Source organism: Anastrepha obliqua, chromosome 2, assembly GCF_027943255.1.
Source record: "Anastrepha obliqua isolate idAnaObli1 chromosome 2, idAnaObli1_1.0, whole genome shotgun sequence".
Taxonomy (NCBI): domain Eukaryota; kingdom Metazoa; phylum Arthropoda; class Insecta; order Diptera; family Tephritidae; genus Anastrepha; species Anastrepha obliqua.
In genome coordinates, this window is record NC_072893.1 from 125,716,724 (window position 1) to 125,737,890 (window position 21,167).

The 21,167-nt window shown below is 35.5% G+C and overlaps 1 protein-coding gene across 4 annotated transcripts in view; it reads left to right on the forward strand.

Annotated features, from left to right (window-relative positions):
- Window positions 1–21,167, forward strand: part of LOC129237850 (uncharacterized) — a 149,829-nt gene that overhangs the window by 98,879 nt on the left and 29,783 nt on the right. For all 4 annotated transcript variants that reach the window (XR_008581778.1, XM_054872805.1, XM_054872806.1 and 1 more), the window contains one exon: window positions 20,579–20,752. Coding sequence is in view for 3 of the 4 variants with exons in the window: in XM_054872805.1 (XP_054728780.1) it covers window positions 20,579–20,752 (174 nt within the window). In the remaining variant the exon portion in view is untranslated. The remainder of the gene's footprint in view (window positions 1–20,578; window positions 20,753–21,167) is intronic.

Sequence of the window (21,167 nt, forward strand, 5' to 3'; positions counted from 1 at the left end):
AAATTGAATGCTTTGTCAGCTGCAGGCTGCTGTTTAAAATTAAATTAAATCAAATAGTTAAGCTGCAGTGAGGGGAATTTATTTAGTTATTTGTTAATTTAGCGGAAGTACGAATCGAGTTGAAAAAATATTATTTGGCTAGTGAATAGCCAGTATGAGTGTAGGATAGTTGGTTAGTCAGTGTTTTTCAAATATTTTCATGCTGAAACAAGTTTAAAATTCCATATAACTGGCAATGACTAGATTTGAATGATTGTGTGACGAACGATTCTGGCACGAATATCGTGAATTCTAATTGAAGATAAAGGGGAATTATTCGATGATTATAAAACAACTTGAACTACGTTTCATAAGCCTAGCTGATCTCGCACCCTATCACTAAAAATAAAATTTAAAATCTTCAATACCCGTGCAAAATCGGTCCTCCTATATGGTACTGAGACCTGGCTTGTATCTGACCACATAAGTCGACGTCTTCAAGCGATTGTCAACAAATGCCGTATTTTTGGCCGAGAACAATCTTCAATATGGACCTTCTTCTGTTTATTAAAATCTGCTCATACTCTCTTTTCTACTGGCTTTGAATGGAATCCGCAAGGAAGCCGACGCAGACGTCGCCCCGTCAAACTTGGATGTGCTCAATCTCCCACGAGAGTCCTTCCAACGCCACCTGGAACCAAATCACACACATGGCGACTGACAGAAAGCGTAATGTCAGCATTGCAATCTGCGCCAAATTCCAGATTTTAAATAATAATTTAGTGAAGACCGAAATATTGTATCTCAGACTACGACCCCCAGAAATCCCAAGTCACTTCGAACTTGAAATTACAATCACTCTAATATTCTTAACGTCTTTGAACAACTTGTTCTGCTAAAACAAGTGAATTGATCTGTATTTGTTACTCGATAACTTTTTAAATGCCTTAAGGGGTTATATACAGTTAGAAGGCCGAAAAAAGCGAATTTTCTAGAAGTTTTTCTGAGAAAGCTTTTAAATTTATTAATCTAAGTTTGTACCCATATATTCTTTTTTTAACTGTATTTTAAGAGTTAGTATTGGTAAAACTATTTTTTTTGGAAAGAAGCTCCAGCTGAACTCCGGGAGCTCCTCTCTCCTCTCCACTATATCCCTGAACTGGATCCTCTGAAAAACTAAACAGATTTCTTTAAAGTAATGTTAAATCTAGTAATTAATCGAAGAAATAAGCAAAATAAATTTTTTTGACAAAATGGCAGTTTCTCAAGAAAAAAATATCGATTTTGACCAAAATTTCTGCTTAAATGAGTGAGGGAATGAGCGAAGAAGCATCTCCATCACAAGTGGAGTGCTCTTGATCCATTGCGTAGATGTGTTAGCTTTTGAGAAACCTTATAAACATTTTATTTTAATATTATAAAATGCGTGGGCACAATTCTGCTGCCTAATACCCGATGAAGTGACAGCCGAAGCCACTCCCATAATTTTGCTTCGGATGGCTAAACCTTGTAATCCATCATGCTTGATACAAAAACAAAATTAACTTTAGTGTACACCTCTTCTCTGTCACTGAAAATCCCCTTACGAATTTTTATTTTTCAAAACAGTTCTGGAAGTCTTATTCCATGTTTCACCTAACATTTTTCCAGTGATACCAAAAATAACTCAAATATGAGTGATGGCTCTAGCTATACTAATTTTTTTACAGAAGCGGAAGATATGCTTTCATGATAAGGCCGTGTTCACACAGTGCAACTTTTGTTGCTTAAACTTAACGAATTCGTTGTCCATGTCGTTTGCACAAAGCAACTCCGATGCTTGCAATTATTTTAGTTTTTAGTCTGCCGCCAGCAATAAAATATAGAGGAGCATAAAAAACAAAGCAATTTGTTCGTGCTCTATTGCTCTTCTTCTTTCTTCGTATCTCCTTCTTTTACAAGTGACGTATTGTTTCAGTAAAAGTTGTCCTCTGTAAACGCGGTCTAAGCAGCTGGCAGTCGTTGGGGTTTGACGCGTGCATGCTGCTACTGCAGTAGCTTTGGTATCAATACATATTTAATAGCCACGCTGCGTACATTGAAGATTCTTCCAAATAACTGCAAAATTCGTGAGAATTTTTCAACTTTGGTTGAACTTTTTGTTTTTGGTATCTTTTGATTGAAATTCAATTTTTATTTTATTTTGTTCTATATAAGGCATTTTGAACAGATGGCGGCAGTACAGCAGTAGAGCATAAACAGCAAAATGAATGTATTTTGTTTTTGCTGATGGTCTCTATAATGTCAAAATCTACAAACAAATATTGAAAGTTTGGAGTAATTTAGAGCCCAAATAAATAGAGAAAAATCTAACCAGCTGCTCTACTCTATTTACCTATTCAATGCGCCTTGGTGCTATCTTATTTTTTATATAAATTCCTCTTTTATTTTATTTACTTTATTTAATTTCATTCTTAACCTAGACTAAGCGCATCCAAGGAATTTTTTCTAATTTTTTTTGTTCACACGTGTGTCACCCATTACCGACTTATTTATGCAAATATTTCTCCTGCTTTTGCCTCAATACGTCGCAATTATTGATCGTTTCATTTGCATTCAACAAAAAAAAGTAAAAAACAAAAACAACAAATTAATAATGCAAATATCGATGACTCAATTCCACGCCATAAGTCGCACAGTCGCCGAACAAAATTATTCAGCCATCATTAAAATTAGCATAAGGTTCAGCTTTCTTTGTTTGAGAATTCTGCATTGCAATTTGAATTTAAGGAAATGTAAATTTCTGTTTCTTGCCTTCTACGCTTCTTTAATGCCTTTCATCTACGCTTATGCCCATTAAAAAATAATTGTATAGCTGCCACTGTGCCTCTGCTACGGACTTGTATGCATGTATGTGTATGGAATTTCTGAATACAAATATATTTACATACATATATATTTTTTATCATCAACCATTGCCTAGCGTGTTTGTATGTATTGCTCATATGCAATCTGAAATATTTGTTTATCAAATGCATTTCCACATTGTAACTCTGCTACCACAGCACACCCGTTGGCCTGGCCGCCATTGCTGTAGCTATTTTTAATTTTACCGCTATCTTCTGCTGTATTCAGTTTTTCTGGAGTTTTATGTTCTTCTCGAGTTCATTCATGCGTAAATTCACAGCTCAAGTGACTGAGTTCCGGTGTACGATGCGCACAAATCACTTGGTATATACATAGCTGGCTCTTTTTAAAAAATTATAATCGGCAGAGCTTGTCGAACTGCCAACAACCATCAGTGATTTTATTTGTCTTACATCTGATTGAATTTTCTGCATCTTAACCTGCCTCTCTGGCCTCTGTTGGCCATGTATTTGTTACTTGGTACGCATATTTGCTTTAAAAGTGCATTCACATCAGTTTTATCTTCCAATTCACTTCCGATGTGCACTCTTCAATCACAACAAACACTCGAGTATCGATAACTTGGCACATAACTCTCAGCCGTCATTGCAAAAACCCACTTGTTTTTATTCATGTAATATTTCTCTCTTTCATTTGCATATCAATAAAAAATTGTTGATTTTTGTTATTTGAGGAAAGTCCATTGGGAAATCTCGCTCGCCGCATTGATATTTCCGCTAAAGCTGTCATTGTGTGGATTACTGTCTGTATATCGTTTGTTGGCTGTCATTGCTTACGCTTTTAACACCGAATAGTGACAAATTAACAGATCTAATGGCAGTTGCTGTATGCATTTTTTTATCATAATGTGTTATAAACAATAATCTAGGTTTTCAATGCCATATTACAAGTAAAATTTGTTTTTCGAATATTTACAAAATTAAGATTTTGCATATCTTTAAATATTAACCAAAATTTAAAAGAGCAAACGGAAGTGTATTGAATGGTCATTGAGCTACACGGTCCGGCAGTCGAAGTGTAACCAAATAAAAAGGCCATACATTTAGTTTGGCATATTATTTTATTCAATTCAAAGTAAAAAATGTTTGAAAATTATACAAAATTAAGAATCAATTCACTCTTGCTCGATATGACCACCTTTTGCCTTGACTATGACCTTGAGACGGTGACGAAACGAATCGCAAGCTGCCCAAATGTGACTTGCAGGTATTTTGGCCCACTCGCGGACAATGGCTTTTATCAGCGCCTCGAGACTGGTGAATATTTTAGTTTAGCCCTTGCTCTCCAAAATGGCCCAAAGAGAATAATCCATCGGATTCGCGTCTGGTGAATTTGGGAGCCATTGTGTGGACATTATGAGGTTCGGTGCGTTTTAGCCATTCTTGGTACACTCGAGCTTTGTGAGGTGGTGCCGAGTCCAGTTAAACGTTCATGATTTTAGATCTTGTAAGGCCTGAATTTTAAATCATTTTTCAGTATGCGGCGATGCTACGGTCAGATATTTTCAGTTTTATCACCATCTGATTGGTACTTTGTCGGGGATTTCGCTCAAGTCGCTTCTTCACTTTTTAACCATTTTACGTAACGTTGCAGTCTTTTGATAACTACCTCCATGACGTTTCGCGATGCTGCCAGTATCATTGTAACGAGGAATAGTGCGATAAACAAAAACTTTATTTACTTTAAGGTGCTCGACCTCACGAACAATCGCTGGTTGTGATTTTCCAGCCAAATATATTGCAATCACACTATTACGTTTGAAATCCATTACTGATTTTCTTTTTTCGGCAAAATTCTTCCGCGCGCTTATAAACAATACTCTGGACTGTCATTTAGCCAACTAACAGACAGCTGATGCCCGTATATCAGCTGCGCGTGCGATCTGAAGTTGGTTGCACTTCAATGTAGTGCCGGACCCTATAGGTCAGGTTTAGGATGGGTTTACATAGACGATTTTATTATTTTCTATTTAACAAGTTACAGTTATTTTTCGCGAATTTTCACGTACTTTTCTCTTGTGGTCATATTCGTGTAGGCCTTCAATTCATGACAAAACATTATAAAGAACATCTCTTTTAGTTTAGGCTAGATTAGTTTGCAGTCTACTATAATGACACCAGAGTCTGGTTTGCTATTCCATTAGCTGAATACCGCATTTGCCTCTGGTTACTCCTTAAATGGTCTAAAATTTGTTTGTGCCAACACTATTCGTGATGGGAACAGCCCTTAACACTGTACGTAAACTCGTAGTTGATCTGCCAATATTGAAAAAATGCCGCATCTTGCACCCTTTTTATGAGACGTCGAATCATAAATTGCGAAATGATTTTTTTAATGGGTACTAAAACTGAAGTCGGGCTAATTTTATTATTTCAATACTTGAAATTAAATTTGAACATCTTGACTTTTTCGATTTAGCATTATTCTGAATAAAAACAACGGCAAAGCTCGTAAAGGGTGTTGTTTTGAAATTTTTTGTTTTAAATGAGTGTCTGCTAGATTATCTTAATTTTTAAAATGCGGAAGTGTGATTATATCTCAAGCTCAGCAAACGCACCAAACAGTGATGTTTTCACATCCAAGTGGTTTAAGCAACTTAGTTAGGGGATGGAAATGAAATGCAGTTATCACAATGGGCCTTAGAGCCACCGAGTGTATTGTCTTAGACTAACAACCTGGCTAACCTAACCTATTATAACCTAAGCCCTAAGCAGCTAAGTGCACTGTTGCGTCTGACCATAGTTTGAGATGTTTAAATTAGTTGTTCCAAGCGGGCATGGTAAGAGTTGTATTCATGCTCGATAAGTTTGTTGTTGCTTTCACAATACAAATTTTTCGTGAAGCCAGCAGAGCTCGAACATAGCGAGAAGAGGAGTGGCGAATCGAAGACGGCTATTGACTGTTGATGGTCCGTCCAGCATGCGTCTCTTTCATCTGCTGATGTGCATCTATTTTGTTCTGCAGCGCTGAAGGGGTTAAGATTATCAAGAAAGGTATTTCTATGTATGTGAGTATAAGCAATGCATTGATTTACTAAGTATCAAATTCTAAATAATTTGCCATCTTCTTTTGGCTCAGAAAGTTCTATCAACTCTCGGTAGGTAGGTATGTAGAGGTGGCAGTAGGTCTCTAAACAAACTCACTTAGACCGTTGCCGATCCATTAGGGTACCACAGTAGCAGTTTATCTGCTACTCCTCGTTAAACCATTTTGTTTTAAGCCTAAACCCTTTGATGTAAGTGACACTCACTGTATATCCCTAAATCCTGCAGTTTCTAGAATAGTCAAAATGAGTTGCATTTCATTTTTGAGCAAGTCGACCTAGAAGACAGTGGCCTTTGATCTACCTACTCTCACTTTCTTAGAATTTTTGAACTGTTTACCTAAGATGGACTACTTAGGGATTTGAGGATCATCAAGAATACCTGCTTTTATTTTCTTTATGGTGAATCTTAGTAAAGCTTAGCAAAATTCGGTATTTGTGAAGCATACACTTCCCATGTAAAGAGCTTTCATGGCCCATTTTACAATCCAAACTTGATCGGATTTGAATCATGCCTCATTATTGTAAAGTAATCAAACAACGGCCGCCGTAGCCGAATGGGTTGGTGCGTGACTACCATTCGGAATTCACAGAGACAACGTCGGTTCGAATCTCGATAAAAACACCAAAATTAAGAAAAAACTTTTCTAATAGCGGCCGTCCCTCGGCAGGCAATGGCAATCCTCCGAGTGTATTTCTGCCATGAAAAAGCTCCTCATAAAAATATCTGCCGTTCGGAGTCGGCTTGAAACTGTAGGTCCCTCCATTTGTGAAATAACATCAAGACGCACACCACAAATGGGAGGAGAAGCTCGGCCAAACACTCAAAGGGGTGTTTAAAAGGGAAAAATTGTGTGCAAATATAAAATTACGTAGTCGATTATTCTGTCACTTTGCGAAATTACTTTTCCTTTCACGTTTTGCGAATAGTAATTATGCATGCGCCTAGGAAAGCTCAAAGCCAAAACAAAGAGTAATTAGTGTAAAATTCCAAATTTTTTTTTTTCTTTAATTTCAATTCCAAATATTTTTTTCCTTTCATTTTATCTTTGCTTTGCTTCATTTTATTTTATTTGTTGCTAAATCAAGCACAACGCGCATCGGTGGCTCTAAGGCACATGTCACCAGCAAACGGTTGCGCTAATGGGCTCCAACACACGTTTAGGCAACACGTTTCACAAAAACAGTTAAGGTAACGTACAAATTGTGGTTGCTAAAATGATTTAAACACGCTTATTTTTGCTAATTGTGAGCACGTCGAAAATTTGTTTATACCACCTACCGAATTTTTCTTGGAATCCACTAGTTTTTTTTTATTAAGTTTTTGTATCTCCCCTTTTATTTGTTGCTATTTTCTCTGCATTTTAATAAAATTAAAGGCGCTTAAACTAATGCTTTTTAAATGCCTTTTTAATTTAAATGAACTGGACAAAAATTGTTAATGGTTTGTCTATTTCGGTCCCCGAATTTTATGCTGACCCTAAAAACGACTAATGACCCTTTACAATTGTTTTCGCATATTTACTTAGTCAGTTAATTAAAGGAAAGTTTAACAAAATAAGAAACGGTATTTATGTGCCAGAAAAGTAAATTGATTAGCTTTTGTTTGCATGTTCTTATTTTGAATGAGGTTTCGTATTGTATTATTTTCCAATGCAACTTCCGCCTTGCAGTTCGCTTTGTTGATTGCGAGGTGAACTGGGCGAGCGTGATGCCAATGCCAGGTGATATAAATATGCGCATACATAGGTACATATGATTATGTGGTGTTGTGTGTATAAAATAATTACGACATTATTTTGTGTTCACTTATTACTGATTGGCAATTCTTAATGTGTGAGCTTACTAGAAAATTATAAATTATGAAATATTAATAACTTAATATGGAGCACAATTTTGAAAATTTACGAGGCTGTATCTTAGTGTCTTAACTGACCAGTTTGCAGCGAAAATAATGATAAATCTTATTTTTATTCTAAACTACATGGCTTTATGGCGTTAGCCGCAAGAGCTCGAGTCATATTTATCGCGTCACTTGTTTGTTGTAATTGCGTAAAGAATATTACTTTTGATTTTATTTATGAAAAAGCGAAATTTCCTGCAATGTTCAGCTTTGATATACGTAAATAGAGGGAAAGAAACCGAAAGAGAGAATCAGGTACTGGTCGGCCAATAGACTGCCATACTGAAGAAACTTTCAAAAACCTAAGGTATAGTATGAGGATTAGATTAGATTTGTGGGGGGTTGGACAAGTCCAAGCACTCAGTCAGGAGACCGTTGTACTACACCCGGGTAGAATTCAGTAGAAAGAATAGGAATAGATAGGAAAGACAAAATGTGGATGGTAAGACGGAAAAATTAGTTTGAGGTCACTCTTCCACAAATATCTTGGATTCATTGATGAATGTTAAGTGGTCCGGAAGAGGAAGAGTATGAACTTTATCCATACTCAGTATACCGCAACCCAATATCCTAAGTCTGATTCTGGAAAACGCCGGAGAGCTACAGAGAAAAGCTCTGCAGTGTCGTCATCCCCAAGACAGGATAGGGATATCGGGCTCTCGACCACCCCCATGGCAGCCATATACTGACCACAGGTGTTGTGCTCTGTGATTACACCCACCACTACTCTGCTGAGTTTTAGGAGAAAGGCAGTAAAATATTAATTAAAATGACTTTATTTTTTATAAAAATATTCTCCTTGGAAATCAATCACTTCCGCATTCACTTCCATCAATTTTCAAAGCACTTTTGCCACTCAGAAGTGGATACCTCCAAAACTAGCTGTTTAAAGGCTTATTCAGGTGTGGGAAAACGTTGACCTCCCATTTTATCTTTGATGTTCGGGAGCAAAAAAAAATTACATGCCTGCTACAAACGGTCTGGCTGGCAGCACAGTCAAAGTAAATCCCAGTATTGCTCAATTGCAATCCTGCAATACGTGTCGATCGCTGCTTGGTCGATTAAAAAGCTAAGAAACGGGAGAAATTTAGCAAAGCGGGAGCCGTGTGTGCAAATAAAGAATAGAGGGCAGAGCGATAAGAACCAATTTTTTAATATTTTTGTATAAAGTTAAATTTAATCGATAAATTTATTACGGACTGCAAAAAATTTTCGTTTTGTGCCAAATCAAGGCTGTAAGGCGCTCTTTTGAGTGCTGAAAAACTCGCTTATGCAAAAACTTTGTTGCGTAACGGTTCAGGTAAGAGCTCGCATTGTTTTGGTTGAGCATGATTCGTCTTCGGCGACTGGCTTTTCTGAATGCTCCGAAAACCTATGGCAAACAAATGTTTGTGTACCACTTAGAATTGACTGCTTTAAGTTTCTTTAGTGGCATATTTGCGACATAACCAGATTTTCCGAAAAAACAGGCGACTGGTTGTTTTGGCGGCCGCCGTAGCCGAATGGGTTGGTACGTGACTACCATTCGGAATTCAGAGAGAACGTAGGTTCGAATCTCGGTGAAAGACCAAAATGAAGAAAAAGTGTATTTCTATGATAATAGCGGTCGCCCCTCGGCAAGCAATGGCAAACCTCCGAGTGCATTTCTGCCATGAAAAAGCTCCTCATAAAAATATCTGCCGTTCGGAGTCGGCTTGAAACTGTAGGTCCCTCCATTTGTCGAACAACATCAAGACGCACACCACAAATAGGAGGAGCTCGGCCAAACAGCCAAAAAGGGTGTGCTTTTGTTCCACTTTCTTCCACACCTTTGTGCAACCATACTGTCGTTTGTAATTTTATTTCCGGCTCACGTGCATAGATCCACGATTCGTCACCTGTCACGATGTCATAAACATGCTTTGAGCCACTGCGGCTGAATTTCTTCAACATTTCTAAACACCAAATGAAACCAAATTTCTTGACGGCCAAATGTTCATGCAATTTTGAATGTATCCAGAATTCAGGATAATGCCTCTATCTCGCTATATGTCATATGCCGATCTTACGTTATCAACTGACGCACAGCCTCTGTTGTGTGTGACACAGCAACCGTGACGGCCTTCATGCAATTCAGCCCGCTAGGATCCACGGCCACAGTGTAACGCGTTGTACCAGCTTTTAACAGCAGCTAAGTGAGGTGCGTCAGCGTGAAAAGTCGAAGAAGGTTGATTAATGCATTCCTGTTTCGATAATACACGCGAGAATCGTAATAAATCATCGCACGGAAATGTACACGGGTTAAGGGGGTAGTATGGTATTTTTTTTTTTTTTAATTTTTTTTTTTTTTTTTTAAATTATTCTATAACATCTTAAGATTATTGTGTGAAAGTTTGAAGTGCATTAGAGTAAAATTGACAAAGACACAAAGGATTAAGTATCTACCTCTCCAACCGGATTTCACAATCTTCACAAATCTTTAAACGCGTTTTTCTCACACTTGCCTTTTTTACGGTCGGTGTCCACTGTAGATTCATATCTACTGCACCGATTCTTTTCAAATTTGGTTTTTTTGTTTCTTTACTTTATTCACGAGGTAATGACGTCGAGTTTTTTTTTTTAATTTTTTCATATTTTAAAACAACAAAGTTTTCAAGTTTTTTTTATGAAAAATCGGTGTTTTGACTTCAAAGCGCTTTAAAAATTAAAAAAAAAAAAAAAAAAAAAAAAAGTCGACGTTGTTACCTGCGAAACTTTATTAGCTGATGAAATCAATTTGGTTTTTTGATTTTAGTTGATCCAGTAATGAGTTCTGAGGCACACCGCAATAAAACTTTTTTATGAGACGTCCGCGAAGATTCGCTGCCACCAACTCATTTCTTCATAAAAATCAATGAAAATTTCACACAATATTCTTTAAATATGACTTTATAATGAAGTAATTTTAAAATTTTGAATAAATCAACTGTGTCGACAAAAAAAATTTCGAAAAATATGCTTGTTTTACACCGAATTAACCATACTACCCCCTTAATCCCATTTTTTGTGCCTGATGAATTTTTCAACTCACCGGAAAAACAAAACAAATAAAGCTCGTAATTGAAAATGTTATATGCAAGTGCTAAAAAATACCAAAATAATAAAAAAAGAAATGCAATAGAAACACGCATTTTTCTAAAAATGGTGGCATTTTTCTGTGGTGCTTTTATTTCAATGGCGTGGAAAAGAGTGTTCCGGATAATTTCTTTTAGTTCAACGGTTAAACGTATTGTCATGCATTAAAATTTCGCAAGATTAATAAACTACAAAATATTACAACAAATTGAGATCAAAATTAATGTGATACCCTGCGTGGTTATGGACCAGTAGCGATTGGAAAACCGCAGTGCTTTTTTGTTAGTGTTGAATATTTTGCACTAACTCTAATTTTGTAGTGGTAGTTAAAATAAGGCTTTCATTTCTAAATCTTCAGTTTTTCAGTGTTTTAACTATCCGCTTATCACATTAATTATTTAGTGCACTATGCCCAACCCCGCTTGTTGTCCGATTCTGCGATTAGGCCACTGTTTTTGCAAAAATGTGTATGAAAAAAAAAACAAATTAATTGTAAACAAAACCGAAAATGGTTTTAATTACGAAAATCAACAATTGGAAATAATCTTTATATGTTCGTATGTACGTAGGCATGCATCATTTTTTTATTTAATTAATCGTAATTGCCAGCTGCGTACATCAATTACTTGTGCATTTTTCTATAAATTTTCTAAACAAATAATTGTACATATAACTTTTTGCGTATTAGATGAGCGTGAACATAACTTAAAACAAGGCTTGTTAATGCTTTCCGGATTTGTTGGATTTTTGAGGAGAAATATTCACTTACTTACGAGGCTTGAAAAAGTATTTCCGTGAAATAATAAATGTCAGATAGAAAAAAAATTTGTTGAGTATCCATCAGTAATAGTAAATACGTTAAGTTGATAAAAAAATACTAAAAATCCACAACAAAGAAAAATATAAATAAAATTGCATTCTCAGTACTTATAATTCTCATTAATTCGTGCTCACAATTTTACTGCCAACTTCTGTTGACTGCTTACTGCGGCATTTCAGTGGAATCTCCTACTCCCAACTAAATAAATATTTGTTAAAACTCGAACCTTTTATGTGTTGCATTTTAATGCCTTCAAATTCCTGAAATGCAATTTTTCTTAACTTCCAGAAAATTTCGTATTTTATTCTCTCTAGCGTCGTAAAGTTGTTGCCGCGTTTCGCATATAAATTCTCGTTGAAAATTTGTGTTCAATAAAAGCTGCTGCAGCTGCCGAGTTGCGCCACAATCTCTACTATAAGTACAAACAACTCTATTCCACTATGGATTGCGCATTCTTGCTATAGCTAAGTCTATCCGATAAACATGTGTGTGTGTGTGTGTGTGTTAGTGCAGTATGCATTTCGTTATTGCAGTTGGATCGTTGAAAAACTGTAAAATGTGTTGCCACTATTTTCATTTACTTTGCTTTTCTTGTTGCTTTTTTATGTGTTGCTTGTTGCAATGTGGCATCATATTTTCTGTAATGTTTTTCCTATGCACTTTCTTTTGCGGTTTGTTGAACAGAATTCTCACGTAACTCGTCAAGCTGCTTTGCACTCGAAGTGTGTGTGCAATTTTTTATCAGCGAAAGAAGCTGTTGATTGGTTTTAAGGTTGAATTTTGCTGGTAAATAAGGAATGGCGCGCGCCAGTTTTTTTTTGTATTTATTTGTTGTACAAAATTTAAAAATAATAAACTAATGATTTACAAAAAACAAAAAAAAAAAACATAAATCGAACGAAGGCTAACTCGATGCAATGGCATTAAAAAAAGTAAATAAATAAATAAAGGTTTGCCTTTGCCTGCCGAGGGGAAAAACTTTTTTATAATGCGAATTTGTTTTTTTTTTTTTTTAATTCCAGTTACAATTTATTTGCTCGTTTCCCCAGCTGCCTTATATTGCATTCCTCTCGATTATAATTTCTGACTGCAATATCGTCATCTGTTTTGTTTGTATGTGACAAATGTTTCTGAGGGAATGATCATGAAATTGTGTCGACTAATTCATATGGCTGTTTCGTAGAGCTTTAATAGGAAGTTAAGCACAGGGCCCTTAATTTGACCGTCCAAACCGTCTTTGTATTTAATATCGTTTGACATCTCATAATAATACAGTTGAAAAATTTTGAAAATTTACTGCCAAAATCAGTGGTCAGTAAAAAAACTTCACACATTACGGCTTATACTCATAACATGAAATTGAGCACTTCTGGCTCAGTGGCTCTGTGAATAAAAATAATTATTAGACCTAGAAAAACAGTACCCCACAGTTGACTTATCGATTATTCTTCGCAAAAAATGCCCTGTTTAGTGTGCTCCGGTTCAAAAACTAATAAAAATTGCGCTAAAACCTTCAATGCCGACCGGTGCAAAATAGTGCAAAACGACATTTCGTTCCCAAATTAGTTGAATAGTATTATCAAAACCTTTGATTTCAAAAAAACATTCTCACTTGTCATACCGGCCGTGAATCCGTCGTTTCATAGTATTTAAGGAAGTGTCCATAGATCTAGCACAGCACATCAGTCTAGCAAAGTGGCGCCCAAAATCATGTGCATAGCGAATTTGTAGAAGGCGAATTCGGTGGGCAACAACAATATTTAGTTTTTTCAATTTAGATTAAATTTTTTAGATTTAGATTTATAGGAGGTTAACACTTCGACGTCATGTTCTTCTGTGCCCTCTACTCATCACAGTATCTCCTTCAGAGCCAGTTCTCTTATTAAACTTAAGAAACTTGAACTCAAACTTGCAATTTGGTTTAAATGTAATAAAGATGCAGTGCATTTGACATTCAATTTGGGAATGTAGACCCTGAAAACATTACTGTATGAATTTTAATGGCACTCACTGTAGACATACATATTTGAAATCATCGGTCTACTTGAAAACACCAACAATTTTTGTAAGCTTTGAAGAAAAAATTAGCGGACCATTCGGGTCTTCCGAATGTCAAAAATAGGCACTTCAATATGATGTGTTTCAATAAAAAATGGTTAACATATAACGTTTTATTTGAATTTTAAGGTGTTAATTTTTTAAAACTTTTTTTTTTAAATTTGTTTAATAATGGTTTTTCAATTATTGGTTTTTTCATATCTTTTTTAATTTTTTTTAAATTTTTTTTTTTTTAATATTTTTGAATTATAATTTTTTGAATTTTTTTGAATTTTTTTATTTTTTTATTTAAAAAAATTGTTTTCAATTTTTTTTTTCTTTTTTTGAATTGTTTTAAAACTTTTTTTTTTTGTTATTCAGTTAATTCAGTATACTCAATTTTATATAAAAATAATCCGTTCTTTTCGAAGGTAGCTTTATTAATAATTTTCCGAGGTTACATATTTCTTACAACTAAGTTAACAAATATGACCTTAAAAACAAATAGTGAGAGTCAAAATATAAATTGATGTTTTGTTTAATCAGTTAGTAAGGGGGCAAATTAAGAAACGTGAGAAGAGATGACAGAATATAAGTAGGAGTGATAAGGAGAGAATGAGTAAGGAAGTGTGTGTTGTTGGTAGTGGGAGCATGGGTATGTGACTGTATGCGGTATTATCAGTGGACGCCATAGCGGAATGAGTAGTGCCCGAGGGTTCGAAACTCGGGGCATGAAACACCAAATGACAGTGAAAGTTTTTTGTCCGAGCGTAGTTTTGCCACGAAAAAAGCTCCTCCTAAAAAACCATCAACCGTTCGAAGGCGGCATAAAACTATCGATCCATCCATTTGTGGAGAAAACATTACTACCCACACCGCAAATAAAGGGTGTAAGCGCCAAGCATACATTTATACACATATGTATATTTTCAAGTTTTCCATAAGCGCCTTTTTCGCTTTATGCACAAAAAATTAAGAAGCAGCAAGAAAATGTATAGCAGAAATCATATTAGAAATTCAAGTCTTTTCAACAAAAAAAAAAAATAAAATAAATTGTAAGTGCATACTCGTATTTATATGTATATAGCTATAAAAGAAAAGTAGTTAAAAAAGAGTTTATAAGAGATTAAAAAAATGTAAAATGAAAATTTGCGTTACCGTAAAATCTAAAGGAAAAAATGACCGTGAAGAGCAAGTGCTATAAGCGGTAAATGCACATTCAATGCTCATAGCTCATATCTACTACATATAGGTACATATATTCGCATCAGTACATACATATCTTGGCTTCATCTTGTATCTCGTGCGCTTTAACAGTTATTTTGTAGCGCAACATGGAATTTATTAAGTTCGTTGCATACCCACATACTTGTCTACATCTCTACCCAGCTATGTGTACGAGTATACGTACCCGAGCATATGTAACTTTACTAAGTAGGTAATTTCTTAATTGCAAACCTTGCTTGTTTTACCCCACACTGGCAATGCTCTTGTTATGTTTTTTTTTGTTTTTGTTTTTGTTTTTGTGGCAAGTAATTGTAGTTGATTGGTGGGTGTTACTTTGCTCATAGCCATTTGGGTCGTTTTACACTGTGATGCACGGAGTTGCTGCTGCATAAACTGGTGGGTGGTGATGTTCACAATCGACTTTACAACTTAATTGCTAGGCAATTTTGACTGTAGGAAGTGACAGTCAACGGTAGTTATCAGCCGCATGGGATGTTGGTTTTAAAATTGGCCGGATAAGGTGATTGCAAGAGATTACATTTAGATAGACAGATAGACTTTAATGATACTTTTGCTAAGTTGTGGACTACTGTATGCCGAGTTTAAGGTTATGGGATATCAGTAGTCCCTAACCATGTAAATATTAAATATTAATTTTAAATTTGCATTCGAAATGGCCACCAGTTGGAAGTTTGCTGGAAGATCCAACGCTCTCCGTTGAAGAGAGTGCCGCTCAAGTGCTTCACCACACCTTCTAAGACATCCTGGTTTGTCGCAGAAATGAAGAGATGTAACGCCTTTACAAGATACTCCCCACCAAACCATTACGGAGGCTGGATGGTGGCCACGCTGAACCCTTGGAACAATATTTTTTGCGTCTTTAGAAATTTTAGCATAGTTTTGTCGTTTTGTTATTAAAATTTTGTTCAACAGTGAAAAAAGTGTCTCATCTGTGAAAAGAACATTTTCATGAGCGTTGACCACCGAAGAAGCAGCTTGCATCTGTCGAGTCTAATTTTCTTCAAGGGCGTTGTCAAAAAATGAACCAATTGAGCGACGGAAGGCTTTCATGTGGAGATCATTTCTAATTAGTCTTGAGTGGATCTGATCGAAACATTCATTTCACTGGGCACGATTTTCTGCTTTCTAAGGGATTTTTGCGAACTCTTTCTCGGGCGGCTTTTATGGCTGCACGAACCACGCGAGGGCGGCCGCTTCTTTTTCTATCTGTCATTTCAGACATTTGAGAAAACGATTGATCGTGCGGTAAAGAAACATTCTCGAAATATTAAGTTATTTCAGCAATTCGTATATCTCACTTGCATTTTTCCCACATTTACGTAATGGAATCACTGCAATTCGATTTTTCTTTGTTAACAATCGAAATTTGCCACGAAAGTCAGTGTCATTTACGAGTAGACAATGCACACGAAAAAATGCAAAAATAACGCAACTTTTTTCTGTGACTTTGTTCCTGCCGTATGCATTGTAAAGCCTTAAAAATTTATAATAGGCCTCTTCTATTCGCCATTTCCCCGCTCGCTATCTCTATGCTCGATTAACTTGACGAAAAGCTTTCATACGAAAGCAACAACAAAGTTATTGAGTAAGATTCGCCGCTAGCGAGTATGGCTATAGCTCATTAGGCTGCACTGCCTTACCAGCACATGTAATTTAAGGCAGCTCTCTTCCCGTGTTGCCGACATATGTTCATTTGCTTCGTCTATTCGCTACTTACCAAAGATAACTAGATGTGAAACTTATTCATTTTAAGAGAGAGCGCGACCATGAGGACGTTTCAAAACTTGGCAGCACTCACACATTATGGGATTTTGAACAGCTGACAGGCGAAATGGCAGACTGCCAGAAGAAACGCGCCAAAAATAACAGACGAAAACAGTTCGTTTTTGCTTAATGGAGAAATGACGTGTTGAAATGTTTATAATTATTTGTCTTAAAATTAATTCAATTTAAATGTAATAATTTGAATTTAAGTGAGTTTGTAGAATCTAAAGCTCGTTATATCCTTTTCGACGTCTACTTTTAATTAGTCTTATGTACATAATGTAGTTTTATTGAAAACTGTGTGTTGGTTTATGTAAATTTGTATATACGTAAATATTCTATGGGTGAAAAGCGTAGGGAAGGGAACTGAATTTCTGTTTGATATATTTTACAAAAATTAAAGGTAATCTGCTTTAACTTATTCTGTTCGTTGTTTGAGAATTTTTTTTTTGTTACCCAATTTCTGTGTTATACTAAAAAATCGCAATAAGTCATGTTTTTAATTATAACTTATGTTTTTCGCGTTCATTACTTTATTATTATTAAATTACTTTTGTATTTCAGTTTTAAATAATTTCATTTACATATAAATTTTTAAATTTTTTGGTTATTTATGTACATATTTCATACGGATTATGCTTATTTTTAGTATATGTAGGTGTTTACGAGTGATATAAGGCTATTGGGCAACCGCACACTAAATACTAACCTCAGTGGTGGTGTGCAAACTAAAAATTCCAGACCTTTGGTTCAAAAATACCCAATTCATGTTTCTACCGGTGTGGCAATATTGGAAAATGTTATAAAAAATGCACATTTTTCAGCGCTCTCACGAGAAAAAGAGTTTCACATCTAGTCATCTATGCTACTTACTAAGCCTTGGCGAAAAAAAGAGGCTAATATCAGCTATCGAATTCCAGGACTCATAATGCATACCAGTGTGGGTATAGCAAAGTCGCGTTCTTAAATTTGTTTAATGCTCTTAATGTGAAATAAAAAATCATACACCGTCACTATGATGGAAAGAATAATGAGATGGCGCCTATCGTGGTTCCATTACTTTGCGCTCAGCGAATTTGACAACTAGTTACGTGATTTTAGCTCCAGTATGGCCAGATTACCATTTTCGTAACTTGATTTAGCATTTTTTTTTTTTGTTATTTTTATTTTTTTTTGTCTCGGAGTTTTAGTTTTTTCTTCATGACATTTTTCTAGTTCTAATTCAAATGTCATATTTATAATTTTGTAAAATATACATTTTTTAATAATTATTTAAATAATTCACTAAGTTTTATTTAGCTTTACTTTTTTTAACATCTGGTGGCATTGCCCGCGATTGCAGGTGTTGTTGGTGTTCTTCTGCTTTCGGCAGTCAAATCTCTCTCTCGCTACTGCAGTGTTGCCTAGCTTTGGATATAAAAACGCACTAAAATGCCCATTCAAAGAAAATAACCCAAAAAATTTTTATTGAATCACTTAAAGAACTTTGTATGCGTGACAAATTGTCTTCAAAATGTGCGTTTCCTTAAATAAATGTGTTATGCTTATGTATAATTTAATTTATGAGTTTTTTTTTAAGCGAGACTCTTTTGTTAAGGGAACGACTTTTTTGCTATATTTGAAATTATGTAACTAGATAAGGTACTCTTTTTCTAAAAATGTCAGTGTGGTTTCTTTAGTATTTTCTGGTATTTTGTTGTTTATTTTTACAATGAATATAACTCTTAATGTCCTATGTCTCACTAAGGATTGATGACCGGAAGAAACGATTACACCTCTATGGTTTTAATTCGCATTCAATAAATTCAAAGGCTTTTTAAAATGTGTAAAAAGGTTTTCAATCTTAAGAAGAGTTGAGAGAGGGGCATTTAATATTTTTGCATAACCTTAAATGGAGCCAAAAATTAAATTTGCACTTTCAAATTATCAAATTTTATAAGAGTAAAAAAATTTTCATTAGCACTAAAATCTTCTCAGAGTGACCTTTTTTAACCTTTTTTGTTCAATAATATAGTTTGTTTTTTAACCTAAAGTTTCGGTAGCTTTAAATTAAAAAAAAAAGAAATAAACACGAAACTTCAATATATTCGCATTTTCGGTATAAAAAATCACTAAATTTATTGCGAAGAGCAAATGGTTGGCAATACTGCACAATTCAGCAAACGTGACGTCACGTACGCTCTGATGGGCGCAATCTTCTTTCTATCATTCTTGCACCGTCACATGAATGTGTTTATTATGGTCGAAATCTCAAAAACGTTTTTTGTTTTAATCTGTGATTTCGCACGAAACTCGTTACGCATTAAATATGGGTGTGCATTAATAAATAAGAAATTTGCATAATTTCAGCATCGGAATCAGCAGCCGCGCACATCCGCTTGTATTCATTGCGTACACCAGTCATCAAAGAAATAATTTATATAAAGTCATGCTTAGACCAAGTAAAGCCAGCTTAGGCATAATTTATGCATTGACCTTCCTTACGCCTTGATTCGTGCGAGTCATCTGTTTTACTTTTTTTTAATGTATATTTTCGTGAACTTTTACTGCGAACCTCTTTCGTGTCACAGGCAATTGATATCCATTGTTTTTGACGTTCTTCCTTTGTCGCCCTCATTGAAGATGTTCCCAAGCTAAGATTACCACGTCGCATCTAAATGGCGTAGATCGTTAAACTTTCGAGTGTTGCCATCATCACCCTTCTTTGTGTGCATATGTATTGTGCAAGTAAATGCATATACTAACTCGTTCCTACTTATAGACCAGACCTGACTGACATGCCAGTGTGAGCTGCTGAATGCCTTTGTTTGAGTTCAAAGTCAGTCAACGACTGCTCTACTTGACGCAGCGCTAACCGTGCTTGATACGCCTGAAAAAATTTTGATATCTTTCATGTTATGTTAGCATAAATGTACGTACATAATTATAACACATTCGAATAACTGGCTGCGGGCGTGCTGTGTACTTAAGTGTGGGTAATGCATTTGGCTTTTCAGCATTACTACTAATCAAACTTCAAAGAGAAAAGCCTGACGTTTTATGAACTTACATATGTACAGATATATATGTAGTTGGATGCCAGCGCAATAGACAAACAATGCAAGGTTATATCCGTATGTCAGATCGGACTCGCTGATCTCGAGGCTTAAGCGCAAGATCAGTGATCAGCTCTGTAGCATGGAAGGGCACCCAATTCAAGTAGCCGTTTAAGCAGCACTTTAGACAATTTTAATGTAATTTAACAGTTTCGCGCCAGTGGAGTGTGCAAAAAGTATAGCACTCGTATCTTAGAGCACAAACGTTTACTTGTAAGCACAGCAGATATGTGGCTATGGCGTAGCAATAAAAAATCTCCAGACAAAGCAAGGCAAGGCACGATCAAACACAGCTGCCTGCTGCTTATTTTTTGTTTTTTGTGCAATTTTTTCTAGTTTTGCATTTATTTTTTCAGCAATTGCCCAGCTGTCATGTATTGTGCCCGGCGCAAATTGCCAGCAAAGTCAAGTGTCAATTTGTTGCAAGCGCTGCTTGATCATTCCAGTGCTTATGTGTGTACTTATAGCGCCAACGTCACGACCTTGGCAAATAATTGCGCGTATTTAAACTAAGCTAACTCCAATTGTTTGGTCAACATACACTGAACTAACACATTGTGACATGTACATATGTATTGGGAATTTTTTCTTTTCACTGAATTGCTATTTCTGCTTAATTAAATATTTTCTTAACTGATTGCATACTAATCGCTATTTCGTTACTTATTATTCTCTTTCTTCTTTTACAGCCAAATGAATCTGGTTTCGTGCTACTCGGTGATCTCTCGCTGGAAACTTCAACCGATTCGGATTATGATGATTTCTCCATGTGCCCACCATCTCCGTGCGATGTTGAATTCGAAAATGCTAATATTGTGATCGATGGCAAGTCAAGCTTCCGACAGAAACCTAAAGAAGCAACGGTACGAGTATATATTGAGTAAATCTACAGTTACACAGTTCATTCATCTCACAAGACATAAATATTTCAAGCGCACTTCATTTATCATAATAACCATTAAGTGACACTTTAGAAAAAGTCCAAAGCAAAGTGAAAATATACGCGGCGAAGCAAAGAAATCGTTAAGTAAGAATTTTGTTTGTGTGGTAACTTACCACCAGAACATATGGGAAATTAATGTGTACTAAATTTTATTTGTTATAACCAATTTTCTTGACTTCTTGAACAGAATGGAGGCAATTCATTGCTTTTAAGCACTCGATTATTAGATATTTTGTGCCACTTTCGCATAGAAAGTTACACATTTTTTAAATAATATTGAGTCTTATCGTAGTGCGTGACAGTTATAAATAAATGATACAGAGTGGTTAATTTTA